We start from the raw sequence: 26,025 nt of genomic DNA, 5'->3' as shown, positions 1-26,025 counted from the left end.
GCCATTTTATCGCCACACGCATGGTGTGGCCTCAGGATTGCAGTGAAAGCAGCCCTTTATTCAGCCCAATAAAGTTGAGTTGGAGTTTGAAACATGGTGAGACACGCTGTATTGTGCAACACTGGGTGGTGAGTAAAATGTAGAATGCACAGAAAATATTGTGTATAAGACTATTTTTGTGGTGCTGACAGTGCTGCAGCGGTGTTGAAAACCATCTTTGTGTTTTTTTTGTCTGGTGTTGATGAAACTCCTTAATTCCTGTCTTCTAGTTGAATTCGCAAACAAAATGACCCCTCTGCTGCTATAATTCAGTCGACACAGCCTACAATTTTTGTTTCTTCTTGAACTGCTGAATATACAGAGTATGTTGTCATGATGTTCTTTACTTTTTCTTTCTCTGATCAAAGCCATGTTTTACGTAGCCAAACCGATTTGTGTTTGATCAATTTTCCATGGTGCTAAAAGTGCTATTGTTACATGCTGATGCTTGGTTTAATTACATCTGGGGGAAAAAAATGCACCAAACGGGAACTGCTGTCCTGAAATGATGACCAGGATGCTCTGATGCTCGTATGGGCTATCACAGGGCTCCAGGAATGAGCTTGAGCCTCATATCACTGAGTCATTTCCTTAACAGGAACCCAGAGGATCCTGCAAAAACAGCATGTCTGTGCTGACAACCATTAAATAACATTGCAGTGGTAAACCCACGCATTTTCTGCCATCTTGCACATTGGTGTTTCTCTGGACAGCTGAACTGGGAAAGCTAAACCTTTTGTAAGACTCAATTAAGGTTAAGATTTCTTCTTGTTGGTACTGAAATGTGTCTCTCAGAACTGCAGGTTGAAGGGCAAAATCATTGCTTCTGCCAGTTTTGAAACCTTTGCAGGTATAGAAAGACTGATCTATGTCCAATTGAGTTTTTACCCGTCATGTCTGCACCGACTATACCTGGGGGGAAAGATTTCAAATGCCAAGAATACCACTGTCTCTGTCACTGACACCGGCACCAGCCATCTTTAAATCCGGTATCGTCGTATCACCACCCCTTCTAGTACGCTGCTGAACAATCATGTCACCTGCGGAAATCTGCATATTTGTAACCTGAGCTAAAAAAAATGGCTGATAAGTAAAGTTTGCCCTGGTCCGTTTCTTGCATCTCACAATGTTTGCACTCACCACATGCAGGGTGAGTCATTGCATAGTCATTCAATTGGCTTAAATTACCTCCTTTCATGGTCAACAATGAGCTCAGCTGAAGAGACTAAAGCGGGGGAAGTAGGGCCTTCTGGGAATGCTCCATTTGTTCATGAATCCTGACTCTAATTGGTTGTTATTGCGACTGGCAGTCACCATGCTGTAGGGGTGGAGTAGGCCAATGTTTGCTTCATACTCCTCCTCAGTCTGCTGCACACCAGGCTGCCATTTGTAACACACAGACGTAATTGAGGAGAGGAGATTGATAAAAAAAGACATCACCACGGTCACATGACAAGGGCCAGGCTGGAACCACACTATCAGCTGATGATATTAATAATTATCTTCAGAGCTGCAATTCAACGGCAGCAGTTTTAATAATCAAATAGTCGTTTAAGTCATTTTTAAGTAAACATTCCAAAAATCTCCAGGCTCCAAGCTTCAAAACAAGCTGGTTTTAAATACGTAAACTTGGGCTTTAGGAAATTGTGATCGGCATTCTTACAATTTTTTATGACAATTATTGACCTAGTGGTTAATCGAGAAAATAATAATTGGATTAAACAACAATGAAAATAACTGACTTATCAGACATTAAGAGCAAATGCTTACATCGCACAAAATGTGTGGAGGTTTTTGTTCGCACTTAACAATTGATCAAATGACTGAGTATTGTGAAATTAATTGAAAGCAAGAGATCACCCCACCCCTGCAGTTCCCCTCAGGTCTACGGAGCATTTTAGCATCTCTTGGAATATTGTTTTGATTAAACGACCCACAGCTTTACTGTTTTGGTTCATTATTTGGCGCTCATCAGCGTTGTTTCCAGAGCGACTTTGTTTCCTGCTCACTTCCAAATAGACGACAAACAAAGTTAGAAGCTAGCTTGTAAAGATAACGGTGCATCAAGCAGCGCCTGCTGGATGTGCAAAAAGGCAACTGTTCACCATAACAACTCCATAAGGGGATAATATGTCAGTGTTGTGTTTAGAGCTTGTTAACTTAAAAAACAAACAAAAAAAAACAGTTAATCCTGACTTAAAATGATTCATGAGTTGTTAGAATAGTGGTAATTTAATTATATGCATATCGCTGAACTAATTGTTTGAGTATGTTTTTTAATGGCATTTTGCCTTCATCAAGTTTTTAACAGCAGGCACTGGTAGGAATTACAGGGACAGAGAGATCGGGGGGGGGGGTGATGATATGCAGCGCATGCATTTGGTTGGGTTTATATCCTGGACACCACAGTTACACATTTCATGCTGTAGAACTCACCAGGAGTCTCCGCCTGCTAACCCCACTAAAATACTGAAGTTGGTCAAAAGAAGGCCCCACCCAGAGCAAGTCACAGGCAGTCTATTTGCTCTGTGGACTATTATGCGTTGACTAACATCCCAGTAAAATCCCTCCCTTAGCTCTTCTCCTCCTCTTCTCCGCTTCGTGACGTAGTAAGTGCAGTTACAACCCTGCCCCTGTGCTGGGACAAGGCAGCTGTTGTCATGCGCTCGGTGATAATATGCAGGCTGCGTCTGACTAATGGCTGACTCTCTTGTATCCCTGTCTGCTGCTAGTACCATGCCAACTGGGCCATCCAGATCGATGGAGCACCGAGAGGAGCGGTACAGAAAATACACACACGCAAACACTGACGCAGTCTGATTCACTGTAGTATGAATACGGCAGGCAACACACATAAACAGACACATAAAGTCATACAAAACATGGGAAAGGAATAAAAGATATATTAGTTACATCTGTCTTGATTCAATATGATGATTATATGATCTGATAAGTCTCTTTTCTGTCGTCTGATAACCCGTTGCAGATGGATGCAGATGATTTGTTCATCATTTACCAACAGTCCGGCCTGCAAGCTTATAGGCTGAAATGTTCACACTAACAGCTTCATAAATGCCTATGAATGTAACACAAACTGTGGCAGTTCAAAAGGGGAACTAAGATGCCCTGTTGCAGAGAACGCCTGTTGGTTTATTGCTAGTATCTCCTTAGATCTTGGATGAGGCAGAGGGGCTGGGCAGGGCGATTGCAGAGTGATCCCATGCGATACAGTCTGCTGGACATTTGCCCACACGGTGTGTCTTGGTCCTGCTTCACAGAGGACACATGAGGGCATCTGCTGTAAATGTGTGTGTGTGTGTGTGTGTGTGTGTGTGTGTGTGTGTGTGTGTGTGTGTGTGTGTGTGTGTGTGTGTGTGTGTGGTCCATATGAAATTACAAGTTGATAGTCATTTATAAGGAACACACATGTCAACAAACATTTTTTTTTTTGGGTCTTTTGTTTGTTACATAGTTTATTCCTCTTCCTCCATCTGGAAGCCCCCACACGGTATACCCCCCCCCCCCTTTTCTGCTTAAGTGTGGGGTGATGTCCTGTCACGCTCTCCTCCTGAAGACCAGGGCACTGCTGCCGTCTCTGCCCAGCAGAGACATCGAGAGGGACTGACTGGAGAGAAACACTAGTCTCTTTTTTTTTGTCCCCCAAAGTGATGCTTTCCAGACCCCAGCCACATGTGACTATTCAGTCTGGATGCTTAGCAGGAAGATAAACGAAATCGCAACATTTGTTCGGCTCCTGTGCCCCTTTTCTATCTCCTCCTCTCCTGTGCCACCCCCCCCCCACCTTCCGCAACACACATGTACACACACACGCACACGCACACATACAAAATACATTTGGGCCTGGTATGCAACTTCGTCAGTCACAGAGGCATTTCAAAGCACATAAGCTCCGCCCTGCAGCAGTGGGAAAAGCAGGGATGGTGTGTGTGTGTGTGTGTGTGTGTGTGTGTGTGTGTTGGGGGGTTGTACTAAACATTGCCATCTCTAACTTCTCTACTCTTGCCAGCTCTTTGGTCTGTGGGAAAGAAAAGGGTGTGGTGTGTGTGTGGCCTTGGGGTCACTTGGTCCATTTATTCTTCACCCAAAATCAGCCCCTCCCATCCTTTTAGCCCCCAAACCTGCCTTTGGGTTTTGGGTTGTTGGGACACACCTCAACACAGACAAACTAACAAGCATACGACCTCGTGTTTCCCTCCCCTGCTGCCTGTGATTACAGTAACTCCCCTAAGGGTCAGCACAGACGGGGCTTCCAGAGCGTCATCAGACGAGTGATTTCTCATCTGTGTGTGTGTTTGCCTATTTTTTTTTTTTTTGGTCTTACATTACAGCAAATAGTAAATTGAAAACCTAGCTCATTTAGAAAATCTGTTTCCATATCCATAGTCTCACATTTTAAGCCTCAGAGCCTAAAAAGAACAGACAAATGAGGACAGCTTCTTAAATATTTTGGTGTCACATATCTGATATTTGAATTAAGATAAGTGTTTAGAGTACAAGTCAGATAAAAATGAGCTTTCTTATGTTTGCAAGAATATAATTATAATGTCACTGAGCATTCTTAATGCAAGCTTCTTTTTTTGGCAAGCGCAAGAATCTTTTTTGCTTGGTGTTGACTCACTTTGAGTTTATTAGAGGGGTTGTCAGGCAGGGAGGCAGGAATTAGCCAGTGATCTGATTCCCCTCCTAAAACTTGTGGTTTTTACCGCTTTGGACATCAGAACTAGACATAGCCAAGATATGAATTTTACTGCTTTAAAACTCTGCAGGTCTGTTATTATTTGAATGGTGAGTTTAGGCCTCAGAAACACTTGCGAACCCCTTGCACAAGGACTTTTCTCCGTACTATCTCTGCTCCTCCCTGCCTCTCTTGTCTCTCAGTGAAATTAGGCTGATCCAATATGTCTCCTGACCTTAGCCCCCATCTCTCTCTCTCTATCTCTCTCTGCCAGGTGTAGATGCTCCAGGCGCAGCGGGACCCAGCCTCCGTGTCAGAGAGGGACGAGGCTGCTCCCACCTGGGCCACAGCACTCCTCTGAAAGTCGGCTCGTGGTCTCTGTCTCGTTGCACTAACTGCCCAGGTCAGAGTAAACGAGGAGGAGGACAGCGAAGCCATTTTGAGAGCTGAAGCTGAGTCTCTGTCCGTACAGAGAAGGAGCCGGAGTAGTCATAGGCGGGGTATATTTTAGGCTGCTCTCTGCCCTCTGAACTCCACCGCCATGACGACTGCAGTGCAGCCCAGTGAACTGGTGTTTGAATTCGCTAGCAACGGGATGGACGAAATCAATCAGGTACATATTGGAGAAGCCACAATTTAAACTTTTTAATTTGTTTGTTGCTTTCGTGCATAACTGGGCTCGTATTCTACATTTTTTTATTTGATCAAAAGACCTTTGGAACAGTGTTTGACCATCCATCTTTTTCAACCAAATGTACTGTATGTGATCTTTTTGATAAATGTCAGACTTTTCAGAGCAGGACAAACAGAACTTGTGTAAACAGTGTGGTCACTGGGGCAGGATTAGCTGTGACTCAGAGCTTGTGATCCTTAACTCTGAGAACATGTTGGGGAGCGAGGTAGACGGAAAGGAGGATGCAGCAGAGAGGAGGTCTGGGAAGAGGAGCGTGGGCTGCTGGGAGCACAGAAATGGAAAGATTGAAAAACCTGCAGCAGGGTTGAGGTGTGGGGGAGGGTAAGGGTGGGGCTCGGACACGAACGTGTCTATGACACAAAAGGTTACCGTGTGTGCATACGATGTGAACCTGTGCCTATGTGTCCTTTCATTGCCTGGTCAGATGTGCAGTTGTCTCGTCCCCACACCCGTGTCTGTGTGTGTTGATGTGTGCCGGTATCTGTATGTGTGTATCTAGAGTGGCAAGTTGTCATTGGATCCCTGAATAGCAGGGGTTCAGGCCTAACCTGACAGACCAGTTACAAGGCTGTTTGGAGAGGATGGGATAATTCCACTAAAAGATCTCGCATTGTTCCAACGCTACAGTTTTGTTCCTTGCTGCACCCTTTTAGCCTGTTATGCAAGCAGTATGCCCCTATTTACCAAGTCCTGGAAATACCCCTAAAAAGGAACAACACACTAATGTACTGCCACGGTGGGCATTTTGTTTCTGCTGGCCGCTGTAAAGATTTATTTTGGCCACAATAAAGCTGTTGGTGAAATCACAGAGTAGGTTCTTTAATGATTAGTCTTGCTATATTGGTTTTTAAGTCAATAAGTAGCTCACTAAGGTGTATCATCTAATAACTCCAGGGTGTTACGTAGCTTTCTGATTTTCTACACAATCAATCTCTGACCCAATTACAGATAGCCATAAAATTAGTTTTCTTGAATTGGAATAAAAATAAAAAGGCAACATTTCTACATTTCAAGCATCAGAAACAAGCATATTTGGCTGTTAGGTAAACAACCAATTTTTAAACATGATGGTATCTGTATGCTGTAGGCCGAGATACTTTGTTAACTATTATGATTCTGAAGATATTGTACATATACAGACAGTTGGACTCGGCAGGTAAAGCAGAAGAGAGTGGGGTGTTCAGGGGAACAGCCTGCACAGATGCTGTTGCTTTCAAAGGCAGAATGGGGAACTCAAAAATGCAAATCGGCCCGATTCTTATCGCTCCTGTTTCCCTACTAGAAACATTATTCAAGTCAACAAAGAGGAAGGAGCAGTTAAAACCTTTATGACGTTCAGTATCATTTGTCAAAGTGGTTTACACGTCTGGTGTTGGTTCTCCTGGGAGCCCCACCTTTTCACAGTTTTGCACAATAGTTTCTCTCCTCAGTAGTTATTATCTTGTGCATCGCAACGCGCTTCTCAAATTGTCAAATCAACACTGGGTTTACAGGATCATGCAAGAACAGACTAAAGTGTTCCCAGCAAAAACAGGATCCAGTTAACATCAAAACAACTGTGGAGACAGCATCTTCAGGCGTCTCTTGCTCTGTCAGCAAACTGTGTGGGACTCTGCGTTTGATGGGAGGGTGGTGGGAGGTGCCGCTGTTTCAGGAGCTCAGCAGACCAATAGTCAAAATGTCGTTGGCCACAAACACACTTGAATCCCACTCAAGGACAGCAAACATCTTTTAAGTCCAGACGAAAGAGATGTGGTAGCCTTCCTGTCTCGCTATCTGATAATATGTCTACCAAAGACTTCGATTAATGGGAAACATTCAGCATATGTCAGTGAGACATTGATAGCGCATGTAGTCAAAGCAAAACCCAGGGCTTTTATTAGCCCCAGGAGGCCTTGTGGTTTTAGTGCTGAGAAGACACAAGCTGTTTGTTGCTAATCTTCAAAGTTATGATAGGCGTCTTGAGCAGCAATCTTGCTCTAAACTCACAGACACCTACATTACAGTATTTACAGAGCATATGATCAACTAATTAACAATTTTGGCTAATCACTGCTGGTGCTGCCTAGAAGGCCTAACCATTTCACACTGTGTCCAAATAATGAGCTGGTCTGTTAGTTTTCTGGTTAAAGTGTAGCCAAAATGGGAGCGTAGCTGACTCCATTGCTCCCTCTTCCCACCCCCACGACTCAAGGCCCAGACACCTGGTATGCCTCAAGGTCCTAACCAACAATGGACGTTTGTGCAGAGAGACAAATATGCCTTTATTCACGTTTCCCTTACTGCACCTTTTTGTCTATCTGTTACCCCCCCCTTTTATCAGGTTGTCACTGTCAGAATGCGGTGTTATTGAACTACATTGTTTGGTAAAACTTTAAATAAATTACTGAATAATACAAACACATATTTAAACAGAAAACAGGCTGCTACTTGACATTTTCTTTCTTTATAACGTCACTTTTCAGTGAAGTGTTTTGTACATGAGAGTTTTGTGATATATCTCCTATCAGAAACAATTCAGAAAATTTTCTAGTTTTTTTCAGCTAAGTATTTGTCTGATAACATTGTAAGATATACTCTGATTACATGCCACGTGGCATTAGAAATGTGTTTGTCCAAATATGTGTGCCTTCAGTTTTGATTGGACACATATTGGACTTAACTTTTACTAATCTTTTTCCTTTATAAAAGATTTTCGAAGATGAAATGCACTTCTTCTATCCGTGGTGGTCTGAATAAGTGCTGTTAAAATGAACGATTGATCAAAATGTCGTCAATTGTTTCTGTGTGGTTTGGTAACATAATACATTTAGAAGCCAATCGTCAAATAGCCAAAGCACTTTCATTAGCAGCTTGGCACGGACATGGTAAAAGACATGATTTCAGCACATTTTTCTAAGTGTAGTCTGCTGCCATCTCCTGGAAGACAGGATGACTCTGAGGGGTTTTGCATCACCTGAGGTGACCTTTTATTTTATAACAAAAATCATGATTATAGGTTAAGAATGTAAATTTCATTCGATGATTTCCAAATCAGACGTGCCTCTGCCTCTCATGCTGTATGTTCTTTGCACAAATTGACAGCTCACTTAAGTCTACCAGAAACAGAAAAAACATCAAAATAAGAGTTTTAGAAGACCATATGACACACTTATTCAAATGCCTGAATTAGTCCCCACGTCCATTGACATTGACATTGATACAATCCAAGCGCCCGGTGAGTTTGTCAGTCAATGGTATGTCCTGAACTCCCCCTGCTCCTTCCTGAATCATGCTGTGCCATGCTTGAAATGAGACGGCAAGGTTTGGAATTCCCAAAGCACATTCAGGACATGTTGAAGGGGTTGCTTGCCTGCAGTTCATGATTGATCCATTAACATTCATTTGGGTTTATATAATTTCTGAGCATAAGATTAACTTCTCGGTAGAAGTAGGCCAAATCAAACATCTGGTTCCCGTCTCCTTCAGCAGGTCCCTGTGGACTGCTGCAACACCACAGAAACGAGCACTCCTCCATGCTATGTGCCTCCATATTAGCTGAGATTGAGTATGAATCCAGAATATTTTACAGGCAATAAAAATAAGAGACAAGATTGAGTAATAACATTAATCAGATGTCATCTGGGGTTTTTATATTTCATTTATTATGTGTTGTGGAGGAATTAATTGATTTTTTTTTATTGCGTATACACAATTGCAAAGACTGTCGGTTCCCTGCCTTCCAGTGGTAGCTCCTGTGTTACAACATGTCTTACCGTTCTCTGTGTATGTGTGTGTCCTCTTCCCATTCAGCTGGACGACCCGTCAGTATTCCCAGCGGTGATTGTTGAGCAGGTGCCTGCGGCCGACCTGCTGCAGGTCTACTCTGGCCTGGAGTCGGATGAGGTGCCCAATGGCATCATGGTGGACAACACGCTCCATGTGGTGGAGGAATCGTCCATCTTGGTGGGAGGGGTGGACCTCTCAGGTAAAGATATTTTCCTTTACTGCCATTTAAAGGGAACAGTACATTAGCGTTTAAGTCTCGATCACAACAGTTAGCAAACCTGCGAAAGACCATGCAAAGCAGGAAAATCAACATATGTGGTCCCTGTTCCGATTCACAGCTAAATCTCTTTCTTTTTTAATTTTCGATGAAACTAATGTGAATCTCACACATCTCTCTGTGTAGTGCTTTAATTTACCGGAACCTGTTTCCCAAAAGCATCAGAAGGCTAAAATCATCTTAGTCTTAAATTGGATTTGGGAAACGGGGCCCTGGTCCGCAATTTCTAAAAAGTTTCTGAGAAAGAACTGTGAAATTTGATATTAATTATCAGGAAATAAAAACAGTCTTCAGTTGGTACACTTTAAGTTAATTAATTTCAGTTAATCACTAGCATCACCAAAAGAGTCTTTAGTGAGTGCACAGTGGGTCACCCGAATATACAAAAATGTGGAATTTGCCTACATGCAAGCGTACAATTCAGGATGCATGAAGGACAATCTTTCCAATAATAAATTAATGGAACTGAATTGAATGATTACTTGTATTTAAATCAGACTTTTATTTGGAAGACATTCCTATTTTCCTTAAAATACATACCAAATAACTTTGTTCTTTCTAGGAAACATCTTGAAAATTATTAGGAAATTATGTGGTAATTACAGCCCTGTAACTGTCATCTATTTACAATATTTCCTTTTTTTCCCCTTAATTTTGTATACACCTTGATGGTATATCTTGATGACCTTTAGGATTCAATGAATGCCTTCAGATATATCTGATATATCTGATAAAAACTCAAATAAAACCAAAATACCACAGTATAAAAAAGTATTTACCGTTAGGGATCTCATGTTGATGAATTTGTCTTTGTGTGGTGCACAGAAACAACAGTCTCAGGTGCAGAGGACAGCATGGAGACAAATGAAGCTGCAGCAGCTCTTCTCAACATGGAGTCTCCGAATAACATTTTGGATGAGAAGCGTATGAGTGAGTTCATTTTCACTGGTAATATTCTACTGTTTTCAAAAATGGTGCAAAATATTTTCATATTTGGATCCAGGATTAATCACATTTGGAGCACGAGACTCATTCCTGTATCTCTTATTTATGTTTAGTTCACACCTATGGCACTCTGCTGGAGTCAGACCTGACATACGCCCCACTGAGGCCTGACCAGATGGACAGTGGTGCCCTTGATGTGTCCCTAGATGAGGACACTTCGTCCATGGATGAGATTCCCCAAAAGTGTCCCTTAAAACCTCAGAAAAAAAACAAAGGTAACACTGTGTTTCTCCTCCTCCTTGTTAGAACACAGGAATGATCTCTTTAAGTAAACTTTCGGTGTTGTAGGTAATTGGATGATTTCACTGTGACCTTCCACCTTATAACTCACTATCCCTCAATTTGAATCATAGTGCGGAAGCCACGGGCGGTGCGTCCCTGCTCCCCTATCACCACCCCTAACCTGCCACTCAGGAAGAAGAGCAAAGAGGGCAAAGGTATGCCTCACTAACTAGTTCGCTTTTCTGTAATGAGCCAATAAAAATCAAGGTTTCTCCTCCTCTTGTGTATGCCCTGTTTCCTCCCGTGGAGGGTGCAAACAGCGGTCCTCAACCCCGGCTGTCTGGCTGGGTTGAATCTGGCCGAGTTAATGGATGAGGGGCTCTCAAAGTGCTGTGTTTCACAGGGAAACAGAAGTGATTGCGGGCTGGAGGGCACACTGATGCTCTACCGATAGACGCAGACTAGTGCTGCTCGACGTGAACCCTTATTGTACCTTACAGTGTGACACAGAGGGGGGAGGGGCTGGAGACGGCAGCTTCAGCTGCACACATATACATCACCCTGTCATGGTGTCTGGGATTCAAGTGACTGCTGGGAGCGTTGCTGTTTTTAACCACTTCTGGCCACAGTATCTCACCAATTAGAGTAATCTGTTCCCAGGCTTGGTATAATTAATTCCCTTCCAAGGCACATATGCACACACACAACTGACACAACAGTAGTTGTAAGAAAAGACTAGTTTCTCCTCTAACCCAATAGCTGCCATATAATATTTTTCAGTAATACTAAAATGTGCTTGATTGTTAAACAGATTGACCGGATTTGTCCCCCTTCCCCCAATTTGCAGGCAACACCATCTACCTGTGGGAATTCCTTCTGGCTCTACTGCAGGATAAAAACACCTGTCCCAAGTACATCAAGTGGACACAGCGGGAGAAAGGCATCTTTAAACTAGTGGACTCCAAAGCTGTTTCAAAGCTGTGGGGGAAACACAAGAACAAGCCTGACATGAACTATGAGACCATGGGAAGAGCTCTTAGGTAAGAGGAACATACAAATGAGCACCATTTTCCAAAGCGCTGTCGTCATGCACACGAGCTCCCATTTAGCTCTGAACCCCGCAGACACGGTTCCACAGACATGTTCATAATAACGCACTGGAATGATGGTTTAAAGTTTTATGAGGCTGTTAGATTTGACTGATGATCATGTCTATAATGTGTTAAACAGCTCCCTGTCTACTTTCCCCTCTAGGTACTATTATCAAAGAGGCATCTTGGCTAAAGTGGAGGGGCAGCGACTGGTATACCAGTTTAAGGAGATGCCGGCTGATCTGGTGGTGATCGAGGATGAAGACCCAGGCTCTGATGCCAATGCCGGCTACGGTAGCCAGAGATCTACCAATGGGAGGTCTATGGTCCGAGGAGGGTCCAAAGGGCACGGGAGGGCCCATGGTCATCACCAAGTCTCAGTGAAGCAGATGAAGAAGGAGCCTAATGATGAATGTCTGTCCCAGGAAGGTATTTGTGGACACGCCGGGCATCTCCTTCAATCTGTCCATGTGTTGCAAGCAAATCAAGGGTTAGGTGTCCAAGATCCATCACAAGCTATGAGGTAAGAAGAACACACATTCTTGAAGTTATACACACTATTAGCAGAGTTTTCCACACTGTGAACTATGTCAGAGGTCTTTTGAGAGAGACACTATAAGGTAAACGAAGAATGCTTTGATTTCAGTTAGCTTAGTTTAGCATAAAGACTGGAAAGGGGGGGGCGGCTAGCCTGGCTCTGCTCACGGTGACCTTACGTACAGTAAACGGGCAGACATGAGCGTGGTATCAATGTTTTCATCTAACTCTCAGCAAGCAAGCAAATAAGTGTATTTCCCAAAAAGTTTGTGTTTGTTATGTCTTTATCTAAAGAAAAAACCACTGTCAGCCGATATCTTGCGATATGATTTTTGTAACTGTCAAATATCAATATCAGTCTTGACCTGTAACAGTATTGACAGGCTCTATTCTAAACCCGCGGGATGTTTTAATAGCAAAAGTCTTTTCAGATGAGTTTCAGATGAGGAGTAAAGTTTGTTTATTTGGAACACAAACTTGTGTCCCCCTGACACACACAAAATAACTTCAATATGGTGCTCATACACATACATGCACAGAAAAGCACTTGTCCTTGAAATTCACATAATATGACTGACTCAACCCTTTATTACTTGGTTGCGACGTTTAACTGTTTGCACCGGGGTAGATACAATAACAGCAAAATACTTCATGATATAATCCAATCTAATCCAGTAGCTCTACAGTAAGTACAAGAGAAGCACAGTAAAGAGATTTGTGAATCACGTTTATTTTTGTTGACGTCGGAAAGGTGTTTCACCAACAATTTGATGATGTTTTTAGGCTGGGGTTTGTGTTGTGCAGATTTGCTTTCAATTTTATTGTTTGCTGTGTCCACTACTTGTATTATCAATGTATTATCAGTCATTTGGACTTTTTTCTGAGCAGCTAACCACTGTCTTCAGTTAGGAAACAAGGAGAATAATGAGTTCTGCAGTACGGCTGACAGCGCCCTTTGTTATATTATAAAGGGCATTAGTTCTGCTGTTTAGGATCATAGCTGTGCACTGGGTAGCTTTCTCTACACGGTTCCATTAAAAAATAATCCTTGTTTATATTTACAAAGATACAAACTGAATATTCAATTACAACAGCTCTGTCAGAGAAGATGAAGAAACACAAGTTCATATTTAGTTGGTTTTGTCTTTTCAGGACCATCGGTGCTCCTGCATCAGTTCCTATTGTCTTGGCCTCTTCCGGCTCGCTTCAGTCTGTTCCCCTCACCACTGTTCTGGCCAATGGGAACTCCAGCCACTCTCCCCCGCCTCAGGTTATTCTCCACACCATGCCCTCCACCACAGCAGGTGGTAAAGATGTGCTCACCATCCAAACAGCCTCTCTAGCAGGTGGAGCCAACAGCCTGCAGGACAGCCTTCCACAGCAGCTCCTGGTCTCTGGTCTGGGCTCCTCCGCTGTCTCCTCCTCCACCTCCTCCTCGTGCACTTCCCCTCCAGGAGTCATTAGTTCCATCGCTTCCAACCTCAACGGTCTCCCCCGCCTGGTGGCCATCAACACAACCTGCGGACAGACCATGGTGGCACAGCAGCCCGGCACCGTAATTGCCACTGTGCTCAAATCCAGCGATCTCTCGGGGCTGCAGGTCAAAGAGGAGATGCTGGACCCAAGCTACTTCCAGTCGATAGTGAACGGTGATCCATCACTGGTGGCACATACGTTTGAGAAAGAAGAGATGGAGGTAGGGGAGGCAGAGCTGCAGTATAGAACTGTGGTCATTGATACCAGTCAAATCCAGGGCCAGGAGGCTGCAAGCGAAACTATATTTAATGGACATTCCTCCCAGAGTAGCAGCCCTAGTGAGGGCCTGACCCCTGTGGAGGAGCTCGAAGTGCGTGGGGAGATGTCCCTGCAGCCTGAGCAGGGAATCAAAGGCCTACAGGAGCTGCCACTGTCTGTCCACCTGCCTGCAAACTTCATCCAGATAAAGACAGAGCCTGCAGAGGCTTAGCGCTGCAGGACTCTTGCAAACAAGCTGAACCAAAAACAACAAATAAATCCATTTTGACCATAGCCTTAATGTTTTCTTTTCCAACCGCAGTGATCTGATCAGAGATCAGAAGCGAGGGATCTTGCAGCGTTTTGCTCTTAAACGTTGGTCAGTCCGGCCTCAGGATTTATTGTTTACTCACATATTTTGTGACCATGTGCCTAATTTTAAAAATCAAGGTATAGTGTTTAGTTTTTTTCTAAGAGGACACTTTTCAGATTTGGGATTATAATCTTTAGACATAAACCCCAACACACACAGATACAGATACACTCAAACAAAGACATATAAAAACACACACATGCACACAAAACAAATCCTCCTCTTGGACAACAGCCATTGGATAAACCAGGGATTCCGTCTACCAAATGTGCCAGTTAGTAATTTTCTTACTTTACATCTCACTGGACTTGTATGTTTAAAGAGGAGAATGCAACAAGCCAAAACTGGGGACTGAATGCCAAATGGTGCAATGAAATCAAACCTCTGAGAGCATACAGAGTAAATGTGCTTATTTTTTAAACCACATTCAAGTTTCTGTTCCCGTGGATGACGGGTGGAAGCTGTGTCACGGTGTCCAATCCGGTGAACACACATCTCAGAGTTTAATTGAAGAGTGCCTTACAGGAAGTTCAAGCAGCTCAAGACTCCTTGTTGGAAGCGTCGGGGATAAAAGATGAAAAACGGACTAAATGGCTTATCAGACTTTCAGACTTTTAAGAACTTACTTACTCATTTATTTTCATATAAACAAAAAGGTATGCAATTGCTCTCCATTACTCCTGGCCTTACAACACTGTGTTACTATGGAAATGGGCATTTTCTGTCCTCCAAGGACAGTCCAACATCAGAACTATTTGTATAGAGCTGCAGACAGGGGGCACAGCAAAATTGAGAGGCAGAAATGGAGAGAAAGAAAATACAGGAAAATACAGATTATATTATATCAGCCTCTGCTGAGGCTCCAAGGTTTAAATCCTGCTTATATGAAATGGAATATATATATATATCTATATATATATATATATATGTGTGTGTGTGTGTGTATGTATGTGTACACACACACACACACACACACATTATATACATATACATATACAATTGAGATTCAATTTTAAGGCCACAGTGAATTTATTTATTTTGTGAATTTCTAAATTCTGTATAAAAAAGGCACATTTATCTTCTATTTACATGTGTAGACATGAGGGAAAATACAAAGAATATCAATGTTAATACCAGGAAGCTTATTTGGCAGTTTTTTGTAAGACCGGCATTTTTCATTTGTATAGCCTTCCGTATATTCAGCTTTTCTGTTTTCATGAGTTTTGGACTCGAGTGCTCAGTGCAGCATCATTATCCCATTGCTATATTCTCTTATTGTAGATAGCCTCTGTTGTGTGTGTGATATGAACATGTACTGAATGTGCATTTGATTTCCCCTTTTCAGCGGACATACCTCTTTACCTTTTTCAACAGTCAAGCAGTTGAGGCTATACATTCACAAATATTATGCTCTGTGTAATTCATCAATTGTCAGATATATCAATCAATGTTTCTTTGAAATAATATCTGAAGTTCCTTTAGTTATTTGGTACAAAGACATACCACTGCTCTTTTTTTTTCTCATTTCATTTCATCTCTTCTCTTCCTCTCCTCACCTCTCACTTCATCTCCTCTCGTCATGTCTCTTCTCTCCTCTCTCGTCTTGTCTCGTCTCCTTTCGCCTTGTCTCATCTCCTCTCACCTTGTCTCCTCTTCTCTCTTCACTCCTCCTCCTCCTCTCTTGCTCTTGGGTCTGTCGAGTCTGTGCCTTCTTTGTTTGGTGTCCCACTTTGTTAAGGACCTCCCTAGCCAGCCATCTGACCGGCCCCGCAGCCCTGCTGGGGATGAAGCCATATTGATCTTAAGTGGTATCACAGCTAAATTGGTTGTATTTTCCATCCCAGACTGTAGCCGCAGAGTGAGGATGTTCAGACATACTGACCTCCACCTGCACTGGCACCTAAGGAGTTAAAAGCTGCTTCAAAACCCCACATCAGCCAAAGGGCTCTGAGTCTGCAAAGACACTCTGAATGTATACTTATTTTTTGACAATCAGTAATTACACTGGGTTACATTTGCATAGAAATCTGTCAGTCTTTGAGTGGGGATTTGCTGCTTTTTTTTTTTTTTTTTCTTTGTGTATATTCTTGTATCTGCACTGCTTTTTCCTTAAAGCACTGCTGTCTGTGAGATGTTGAGGTATGTCCACCGCTTACGTTTTGTTGCTTCTTTTGTCTTGGGTTGTCAATGGCCTTCCTTATGCCGAATATAGAATAGATTTTTAAGAAAAAGTCAATGTACTAATTAAAAACAAAATCTTATTCAATGAATACCCTCTTTATTTTTTGTTTTGTAGTAGATAATGTGGTTTTGAAATTGCGAGAGGCACAGATAAAATGTCACGCCAGACATTTGCGAAAAATTAAACAGTCAATTTAAATAGAAAGACGTTAATTCAATTTTCTGCTGTCACAAGAATGAAACTGAAGCATGTCTGCCTTGAAAACTCAGAGTCTTTTTATATTGTTGGGCTGTCGCAGCTTTGGGGGACATTCGACCACATGGCATTTGAAGAGAGAGAGAAAAAGTAGGAAACTGGAATGGAGCCATTATCAGGCCAGAGACTGATTGGACTGTACTTAAGAGCACTGCTTCTCCAGTTGCTGTGGGCAGATGAATAGATTAGCATGTGACATGCCCAGAGCTGAAGACAGCTGAGTCTGTCACCACAGCTTGCTGGGAGACAAGAGTACGTGTGTATGTTTAGGCTATGGTTGGCAAGTGGAAGGGTTAGGCTGACTTGGATTGATTCTGTTAGAGCATTTGTTATGTTGATGTGTTTGTTTGTGTGTGTGAGGAGGCGAGTGTGCATGTGTGTGCTTGGAGGGGGGGGTTACACCGGCTTGGACTGACTCTGTGTGTTTGTGTATTCAGGGTTTGGGCGTGGGGTGGTGCTGTGGAGGAAACTGTCTGGCAGCAGGGCTTTCCTACTGTGCCTAGCTCTGTCGACACCCACATGCACAGCTGTGTGCCACACAGTCCAGTCTTGCCATAGGGTTAACGAACAAACACACACACACACACATACGCAAACAAACAAACACTCACACAAACACACACACACACACAGAAAAAACAGGCCAAAAGTTCACGCACAACCACCACTACAACCTTCTTCACTCCAGCAAAAATCTTCCTGAGCGTTTTGCAGATGGGAAAATAGTTGAAATGAGTCTGAAATCATTGCACAAGCCCCACATTCAGGAACAAACAGCCCTCCATTACATCTAAAAAGACCCTTAGCTTTTCTGTTCAGCGGTTCATTGATCGCCCGCCATATGGTAAGTGCAGGTTGTTATGGATTACTAAAATAATGAAAGGCTAGTAACAGCTGTTATGTCTGTGCTATTCCTTTGGTTAGTGAGTCAGAGACCCTGAAGATGGAGCAAGAGCCGGGTGTTGGGGGAGGAGGACTATTTCTATGTCGCCTGCAGCCACTGACACAGCGCAAGTGTTTACTGCTGTGCCATGCTGCCTCTCACAGTGGCGGGAGTTGAAGGATGACGGCTGACATTATTGTGCCTCCAGCCCGTGAGCAGGAACAGTACAGGAAGAGCTTATTTAACCATCAGGTCACCAGACTGATTGCAACATTACAGAGGGAAGGAGTCGGTGACAGCAGTCTCACGGCCACTGCAGCTTTATGCGGCACGTTAACTTCACAACCTGCAGCCAAGGTTACATTTACATTGACTACTTTAAAATTTGAGGGCTTTCCTGAAAAGTACCAAAAATAAATGAATGTAAGGACAGAAGGTGTAACAGTGTTTTAAAACGTAAAAAAAACAACATAGAAATGGTGAGAAAACGTCTGGTTTGATGTTACAGCAGTACACCTCTCTCCACACAAGGTGGCACTGGTGATACGCGTGTTCTCAGCAGAGGCTGAGCCTCAGTCTGGATTGCAGAGAGCTATTTCTTCAGGTCACTAATCTAAAAACAGACACTCCTCTTACACTGGTTTTCACTCTCCTCCACCCCAGAATAGCAACTCATGGATCTCAAAGAAAGAGCAATTGTTTGAAATGAAAATAAGCAACGGGGAGTGAAGTTTCGCTGTGTTTTTGTTAAGTAACAAATGGAATTGATTTACTTGTGAACTTCAATGATAGTGGCCGTGCCTTAGGCCAGGTAGGCGGAATCCTTTGGGTGGTAGATGCTCTGTATCTCTGTAATACCTGCAGAGCAGTCAATCTTGTTTCCTCTCCTCATCAAAACAGTGATAAACAAGTTCTGGAGGGGGATTTTCACCAGACAGTGAATAAAATGCATGAGAAAGATTGTGCAGGGCTTCGTTTGGAATGAGATATTCTTTCATTCTGTCTACAAGGGAGGAGTTCACTGTCAGAGACTCGCAGATTTTTTTCTTCATATCTAATGTAGAAAGTATTGAACCACTTGATACATGGTAGGAATGCAAATTAACCTCCATTAATGTGGATGTATGGGTTTTAAAAAAAGCCATACATCAATAATGAAAGATCATTTGATTTTGAGTAGTTCAGGGTTTTGCATTTTCAGAGGAAAAAACTCCACCATCTTGTGTTCTTTATCCTCTCCACTTATTTGCAGCAGTCTTCAGATTCAATCACCAAAGATCCCTTTAAATAAGCTAATTTGCTAAACATCACATTATTTACATCATAAAATGCTGTATCTTTGAAAAGAAAACCATGCACACAGAATGCAAACAACGTTAAAAGCGTTTTTTTTGTATGTTTGTTTGTTTGTTTTTTTGGCTGTACTTTAGACCCGACTTGTTTCCACAAGATGCTTTCAGTGGCCTCTGGAGATTTGCGTATTGGATACCAAAAAGTGGACGCTCTTTCTAGCATGTAACAACTGGAGTGCCATCCATTTTTTTACTCGTACATATGTGCAGATGCAGTATCACCACCATCCAGTGTCTTTCTGGGTCTCCTCCACGATGATTTTTTTTTTTTTTTTTTCTAAATTGTGAGACGTCTGCACTTTTAAAGTTTGACTTTCATGGTTAATATTGGACTTCTGTCCCAACAGGCATGAGGAGCTCTCAGGGAGCTGGCTGTAATATCTGTATCAGCCTCTCCAGTCAGGGTGAGCCATCCCTTTTCAGAACGACTCTCAGGGCTTCCATGGCAATTTACTCTCACGACTACACAAAAGAGTCCTCAGGGTCCTCAGAGACCTCGCCAGATAGACAACTAACAACTAACAGCATCTTACGAAAAATAACACTTTACACAATTTCCCAACATTGTGAGTGCAGAAGCTCTGCAACAACAGCAGCAATACCAGCACGCTGAGTGCATCCTCTTTAATAAACACTTGACTATTTGATGTGATAAGCTGGAAAATAGTAAGAAATGAATTATATAAACACTGATTTTATGAACTTTTTAGAACTGGCTCAGGGGCTTTGCAGTACACTTGTCAGTTTATTTGAAGTATATTTGCAATCATTGCATTTCTTAACTCATGCCACTATTTTTTACTCGACATGTTGCTTTGGGCAATTGACATTATTAATTTAAAAATAACAATATAGTTGGAGTCTGAACTCCATTTATGAGCATATCCATAAAACATTTACATACAGTAATATGTTTGTCCCTATTTTTCAAAAGATCCATTCCACTGCCAAATATTTTTGATATTACTGACATTTTTATCACACTGAGCCAACATGAGTCAACATCCAGATTTACTTCAGATCACTGTAAACAAAGTGTCTGTGAAGATTCTCAGTCATCCAGGTCACGGTATTCCGTAAGTGCTACGCAAAGGCAACTTCAAGCAAGTCCAGTTGCCTTTGCAAAGCACTTACAGAATTACTATAAGCAAAGCATTATTATGCATTAGATACTTTAGAGAGTCTCAGGTTATTAAATGGAAAATTAAAAGCATATTTGTCTGTTTTTGTTTTTTTTTTCATGTCAGGACTCTTTTAATTTGATACAAATTTTTTCTGCTAATGAGCAATGGGAATAATGGAGAAGAGAGAAAGAGATCTGTCTATTCTATGGATTGCATGAGTCAGATTCAGACATTTCACACAAACACCCCGGGGCAATAAGTTTCTGTCAAGGAAATCACATTGTTTCATATGATAGGACAGCTGAGATTATTCACACAATTAAATTTTAATTGGAAAAAAAATCAGGGAAAGAGATAGAAACATACAAAAGACTTCAAAGCAAACTATGACAAGACTGCTCCATTTTAGTCTCTCTGTTTAACTTTTGAATATCTCACATTGCTTGAATACTCTTGGGCATTTATGCACCTTGTTATTCTCATGACAGAACATCAATTACAAATGCCTATCCCGCTTGCTTATCCGTTAGTTACAGATGAGAGTTGCTTCTGCTCGACAGACTGAGATGTGGTGTTACAGATTAAAATCGCCTCAGCAAAGAAGAAACTGTTTGAACAGTAGCACTATTTAAAGCATTCTGTGTATTGCAACAACAGGGAACACAAGGGAGGATAACACAGCAGTGAGTACATCACAAAAGACAGCCGAGATCGGTACATCAGTAATTATAGTGTACCTCCTTAGTTTTACATGATACCAAAAAGATAGAAAAGAATTCTTATAACACAGGCTTAGTCTTCAGACACTTCTTCTATCTCTGTGTTGGCATGTTAGTACTATTATCTGTGTTTTCTTTGCTTTTTGACTTCTTCTCCTGAGTTTGTCCTAATTCAAACATGTTGGAAATATTTTTCTCATGTTGTGGACGTGTAATATATTAAGTCTTGTATATCGGGTGTCTTACGGTGTCATATTTTATCTTAGTTTTACATAATTTATAACAGGGATTGTGTGCGCATCAAAGAAGTGCTGTATGACCTAGTTTGTGTATTGTGTCACTGTGACAATGTGACAACTTAATTATTGGGAGGTCTTGTGGTGGATATAGGAAGGCGTTTTATCTGCTACTTATATAAGCAAGATTTAAAAAATGATCACAAAAAAAAATAGCTAAATGTCTAATATGATAGCACCACTCACTGACTGTTGTATATATTGTTATGCTGTATGTACATGTTCATACACTGCTATATATATAGAGCAACCCCTTTGAACCTATAAAGGAAGAAAATGAGGCACAACAAAGTAAGGACAGACAGTGCTGAAGCATTTTTTAGGGCAGATTAGCTTCTGGGGACATCTTCCAAACTAAACTGCACTCGTTCAACAGGATTAGATAGCAAGGAGACCAAATAGGTAGATGAGCAAAGAAAATTAGACAGCTGTGAGCGGCCAGTGACTTCTAAGAAAGAATCTAAACACTTCAAATTCCATTTAGACAGTTTAGACTGACTAAAACTCAATGGGCCAACTATCAGACTGGATAATAATTGTGCGTGCAATGGACTGCTTTGGTCTCACACGTGGTCAGGAATGTTTATCGAAAGGAGGATTTGCAACTAGAACGACATAAACAGTTTAAATCCCGGTCGGCACACGCCCCTCCTCAAATCCTCCCCAGCATACGGGCGATCCACCAGTTGCACGGCATGACAATCTGACAGATGACCCGGCCTCCTTGGTAGTAGTAGGGCCATGGGTTGAAGCCACCGAGGGGCTCGTAGTAGCGGCGGCAGAAGCGGTAACCACGGCGACAGTGCTGGCAGCAGTAGCCGCGCTCATCCAGGCGGTTATCCAGCTCGATTCCGACATCCCTCTGCAGAGGACACAGGAGTGGGCAGGGTTACAATCACACACAAGACAAATGTCAGTCCTCCCAAGGCAAGGGTAGGAGAAGAGGAGGAAGAGGAGGGGACAGCGTGAATTGATGAGCCTGCTTTGGCTGCAGGTCAGCAGAATATATGTAAAACCCAAAACAAAAGGGAAAAAGATCAGAACTGATGTCTGGGAAAATGCAAAGTTGCGTCCTGCTTGATGACTGTGACAAAGAGATCAAGATAGCGGTGAGAATGGTGCAGGCTTGATTTAAGCTCCAGGAGCATAAAACATGATATAATACCCTTGACCTTTCTATTATACCAGAGGTAGCGAGACTGCCGGCTGCACAATGCCCCATCTCCGAATCCGGCATTCACAGCCTCTCTATCAGTGCTATCTTCAATCGGAGCAACTCTAACGTTGGTAGTAACCTGCATAATTACACTATTTCTTTCATCTCTGACCTCTTAACTCCCTCGACCGAAGCCCACACTCTGCAGCAAAATGGCTGCCCCTCCTCTGATAGAGCATTCAAATTAGACCTCCCCACGTCTTGGCGCCCTCCCCCTGACCTTGACTTTAAGTGCACGGCACATTCCTGAAGCAATTAGCAGAGTAATGATCGCCTAACAAGGATTCTTTCATTTGCTCTCGGTGGCTGCCTCTGAATTTATGGAGGGGCCAAATGAAACCCAAACGAAAGGTAAATTGGGTAGAATTAATGGCCCTTGGATTTTTCCATTGTGCTGGCTGGTTCATGCCCTCGTAGACTCACAGGGGCTGAGTTCCATGCCTTTGATCAAGAGCAACTCAAAATGGGGATTGAAGAAGTGCCACTTAACGCACCGCGCGGGATGAGGCAACAACTGCCCTCAGTATGCATTTGACCACATTTCAATCTCTTTTAGTAAATGAATCCTCGGAGACAATCCTGCGTTGTCTTGTTAAACTGCTCGGATCCGGGAGACGACGGCCTGCGCCGACTTCACATTCAGAACAAACTGGCATAATGCTCTGCAAGCGCTCACAATGACTCAGCTTCATGCAATAGTGCAGAACAAAACACATCCGCTCTTGGGAACAGTAAATGTGCGGGAATTGTTTAAGAGGACAGGACCCACAGGAACACATGGTTGAGTCCCTCTTGTCCCCTGCTACATTAAGTATGGGAATTAGGGATTTTCTTGCATCTACTCTGTAAGTTAGTGTAGTCAATTATAGTGGTTTTACACACACATTTTATTCATTTTCTTTTCTGTAGCAGCTAGTGGACTATAATCACATAAAAACAAATTCACCACAAGCACGTCTTACGAAAAAGTAACCCATGCCCATTTGATGTTATGATGAATACTATGATAAACGGAGTAAAATTACACACTCATGAGAGATACAGTTCTTAAAACACATAGAAAGGGTGGTGACAGATGATATCTGGGATAGCTGGGTTTGATTTATTACTATGACAAGCACAGGTAGGCTTTAATGATTTATTGTTCCAGTCAAGTTACAGGTCATCAGCTTCCAGGCAACAATCTGTTAGGGAAACTACACGAAAGCTGTCAATGGACCAGCAATAATCTTATCTGCTCCTCACAGCCAAAACTGGGATGTTAGGAAACCCGGAGCCCCGGCTCGGAAAATGAAGAAAATATTTTATTCAAATGACGTCGTGTTTATCCAAACAAACAGCCAATAGGCAGCATTGTACCTTAAAGACTATTAATCAGAGCTATCCTTTTAAAACGGAGGGTACATATTAATCACTCTGGCTTTGAGTTGCCGTCTGTAGTGGGATGCTGCAGTGATAAGAATGGTTCACCTTGGGAAATCTGAGGCAGTCACTCACAAACAAGCAGCATTAATGAAGAGTAAAAGCCATTACCTCCGTGCTGCATCTGATTTCATCACACACTCAGGCTCACATATACGAATGCAAACACACACACACACACACGCGCACAGACACCTCCATGCATAACGTGAGGCACTGGATATGAATGAGTCTGCAAAGTAGAAAACTGCGTCAGTCGTTCAATAAGATGTAACAAATCAAAGCATGACTCCTCTAATTTCCACACTTGTTGGTGTTATTTCACACATGCTGATCACCACTTTTCATGAGCTTGAAGCACATGCCTGGATGTGTTATTAAATCTCATAGCAGAAATCCCCACATTCATTCTAGGATCCAAACAGCAGCGATAACATTTCTGTATCATACCATGCTTTGTATTCAAAAAGGGGTTTTGTCCATGTAGACACACAGGACAGTGCAACATATGAAATGCTTTGCTGCATGTCCTGATCTCAGATTTTCATCTCACCGTGCTCTACGGTGAGATGAAATGACAAAGAAATTGGGAGTAATTGAATAAGGAGATAGTGATGTATTTCAGTAAACTCTGCCGGTTTACCAAAGTGATAAGGAGCTTTTAGCTTCAGTGTAAAGATTCCTCTGGAGGCACCAACAGCTCCTGCATTCACAGATTTGAATTCCTTCAGCTTTTTGCACCTCTGTTATGCATGAACGGCCATCCAGCCTGACCCTGAACACGTCTCCCAGAGGTTTGTAAGGGTGCTGTAAGTCAAACACACAATGCAAACACTAATATGCAGGCAGAAACACACCAAACACGTTTACATGTGTATGTATGGCGAGGTCAGTTCAGTATTGCTATACGGTTCAAGGACAGTGCTACCATCCCTTCAGCCTTGTCAGATGGCAGTTATTCAGTTTGATTTTTCCAGGGCCACCTCTGATACACACTGCACTTTGGCATGGCAGCTGTGGCAAAGGTCGGCTTCATATATCTGTCAGCCTCTGTCGCAAGGACTCAAACGATTATTCTGCCTTACGCACGATGCGCCAAGATCTGAAGGTGCGCCACTGAAATTCAGACTTATTAAATGCAGATGAAGTGAACGCATGTTTTCGCTGCGTCCGCGCGCGCGCGCGTGTGAGTGTGAGTGTGATAGATGAAAGGATGTAGGCAGAGAGAGAAATAGCACGAGTAGCAGACTGTGTGTGCTTTCTGTCTGTGTGCACATTTACATGAGTTCTGGGTGAAGCAAAAAAAAAAAAAAAGGTTTGGCTAACACATGTGGCATCCTACTGGCATGAGCAAGAGTTCAGACTCCCAATTACAGACTGCTGCCTGCCCTCTGCTTGGCCACAAAGGCCTTTGTTATCGCCGGACCGACAAACAGAGTCTCTGGATGTGCTGCTGGAATGGATTGCAGTGGTATGCATTACTCTGCTGATGGAGGCAGAGCGTTTCAATAGGAGAGCCGGTTTTTCATCCCCTGGTATGTTTTAATTGCATAGCACTGCATCTCCTGCCACAGACGATGAGGGAGAAGACAGAGGAGCTTATGGGAAATTGAGGAGTTGAGCGGGAGGAGTTTCTGGGACGGGCCTGATAAATGTATTACATTATGTACGTACGTCTCATTTCTCTGCATGTCCCTCTCTACTTTTTGCCACAGCTCTGAGGAACAGACCGAGCCCGGCTCATTATCCTTAAATTTAGCTTTATTGGCTATTCACCTGTAAGTGCTGAATGTGTGTGTGTGTGTGTGTGTGTATGTGCTTGTGCCTTGGATATCTATGCACCTGTGTATGTTCCTCGTCTCTTAAGTGTGCTACTGCTGTTTTTTCGTCGCACTGTGAGTGCATAACTCACGTGCAATACACTGCTTTATGTGATTTTTCTTCAGAGTCGGGGATAATTAATCATACAGTACCGAGTGGTTTACATGCAGTACACCCAAATATGCCACTAGGCCTTTCCCCTCATTTTATGCACTTTGATAATTAAAGCATTATAAATAAACGTAACTTATCTGTGCAACAATGAGTGACCTTGAAAAGGGCTCCTTCGTGCGGTGCTTTCCACTGCCGTAGAAAAAGG

The 26,025-nt window shown here is 42.6% G+C and overlaps 2 protein-coding genes across 5 annotated transcripts in view; one reads left to right on the top strand and one right to left on the bottom strand.

The window, feature by feature from the left end:
- The window catches only part of elf1 (E74-like ETS transcription factor 1), a 42,241-nt gene extending 25,011 nt beyond the window's left edge, over positions 1-17,230 (top strand). For all 3 annotated transcript variants that reach the window (XM_040120016.1, XM_040120015.1, XM_040120018.1), the window contains exons 2-9: positions 5,010-5,348; positions 9,222-9,396; positions 10,300-10,404; positions 10,533-10,694; positions 10,833-10,916; positions 11,549-11,741; positions 11,956-12,315; positions 13,482-17,230. In XM_040120016.1, coding sequence (XP_039975950.1) covers positions 5,277-5,348; positions 9,222-9,396; positions 10,300-10,404; positions 10,533-10,694; positions 10,833-10,916; positions 11,549-11,741; positions 11,956-12,315; positions 13,482-14,295 — 1,965 coding nt within the window. In that variant the 5' untranslated portion in view covers positions 5,010-5,276 and the 3' untranslated portion in view covers positions 14,296-17,230. The remainder of the gene's footprint in view (positions 1-5,009; positions 5,349-9,221; positions 9,397-10,299; positions 10,405-10,532; positions 10,695-10,832; positions 10,917-11,548; positions 11,742-11,955; positions 12,316-13,481) is intronic.
- A 3,302-nt stretch (positions 17,231-20,532) lies between these two features.
- tnmd (tenomodulin) overlaps positions 20,533-26,025 on the bottom strand; it is a 56,984-nt gene continuing 51,491 nt past the window's right edge. For both annotated transcript variants that reach the window (XM_040119357.1, XM_040119358.1), the window contains exon 7: positions 20,533-22,109. In XM_040119357.1, coding sequence (XP_039975291.1) covers positions 21,900-22,109 — 210 coding nt within the window. In that variant the 3' untranslated portion in view covers positions 20,533-21,899. The remainder of the gene's footprint in view (positions 22,110-26,025) is intronic.

The sequence above is a fragment of the Xiphias gladius genome, chromosome 23, assembly GCF_016859285.1.
Source record: "Xiphias gladius isolate SHS-SW01 ecotype Sanya breed wild chromosome 23, ASM1685928v1, whole genome shotgun sequence".
NCBI lineage: Eukaryota > Metazoa > Chordata > Actinopteri > Istiophoriformes > Xiphiidae > Xiphias > Xiphias gladius.
This window is presented reverse-complemented; position numbering and strand designations above follow the sequence as displayed.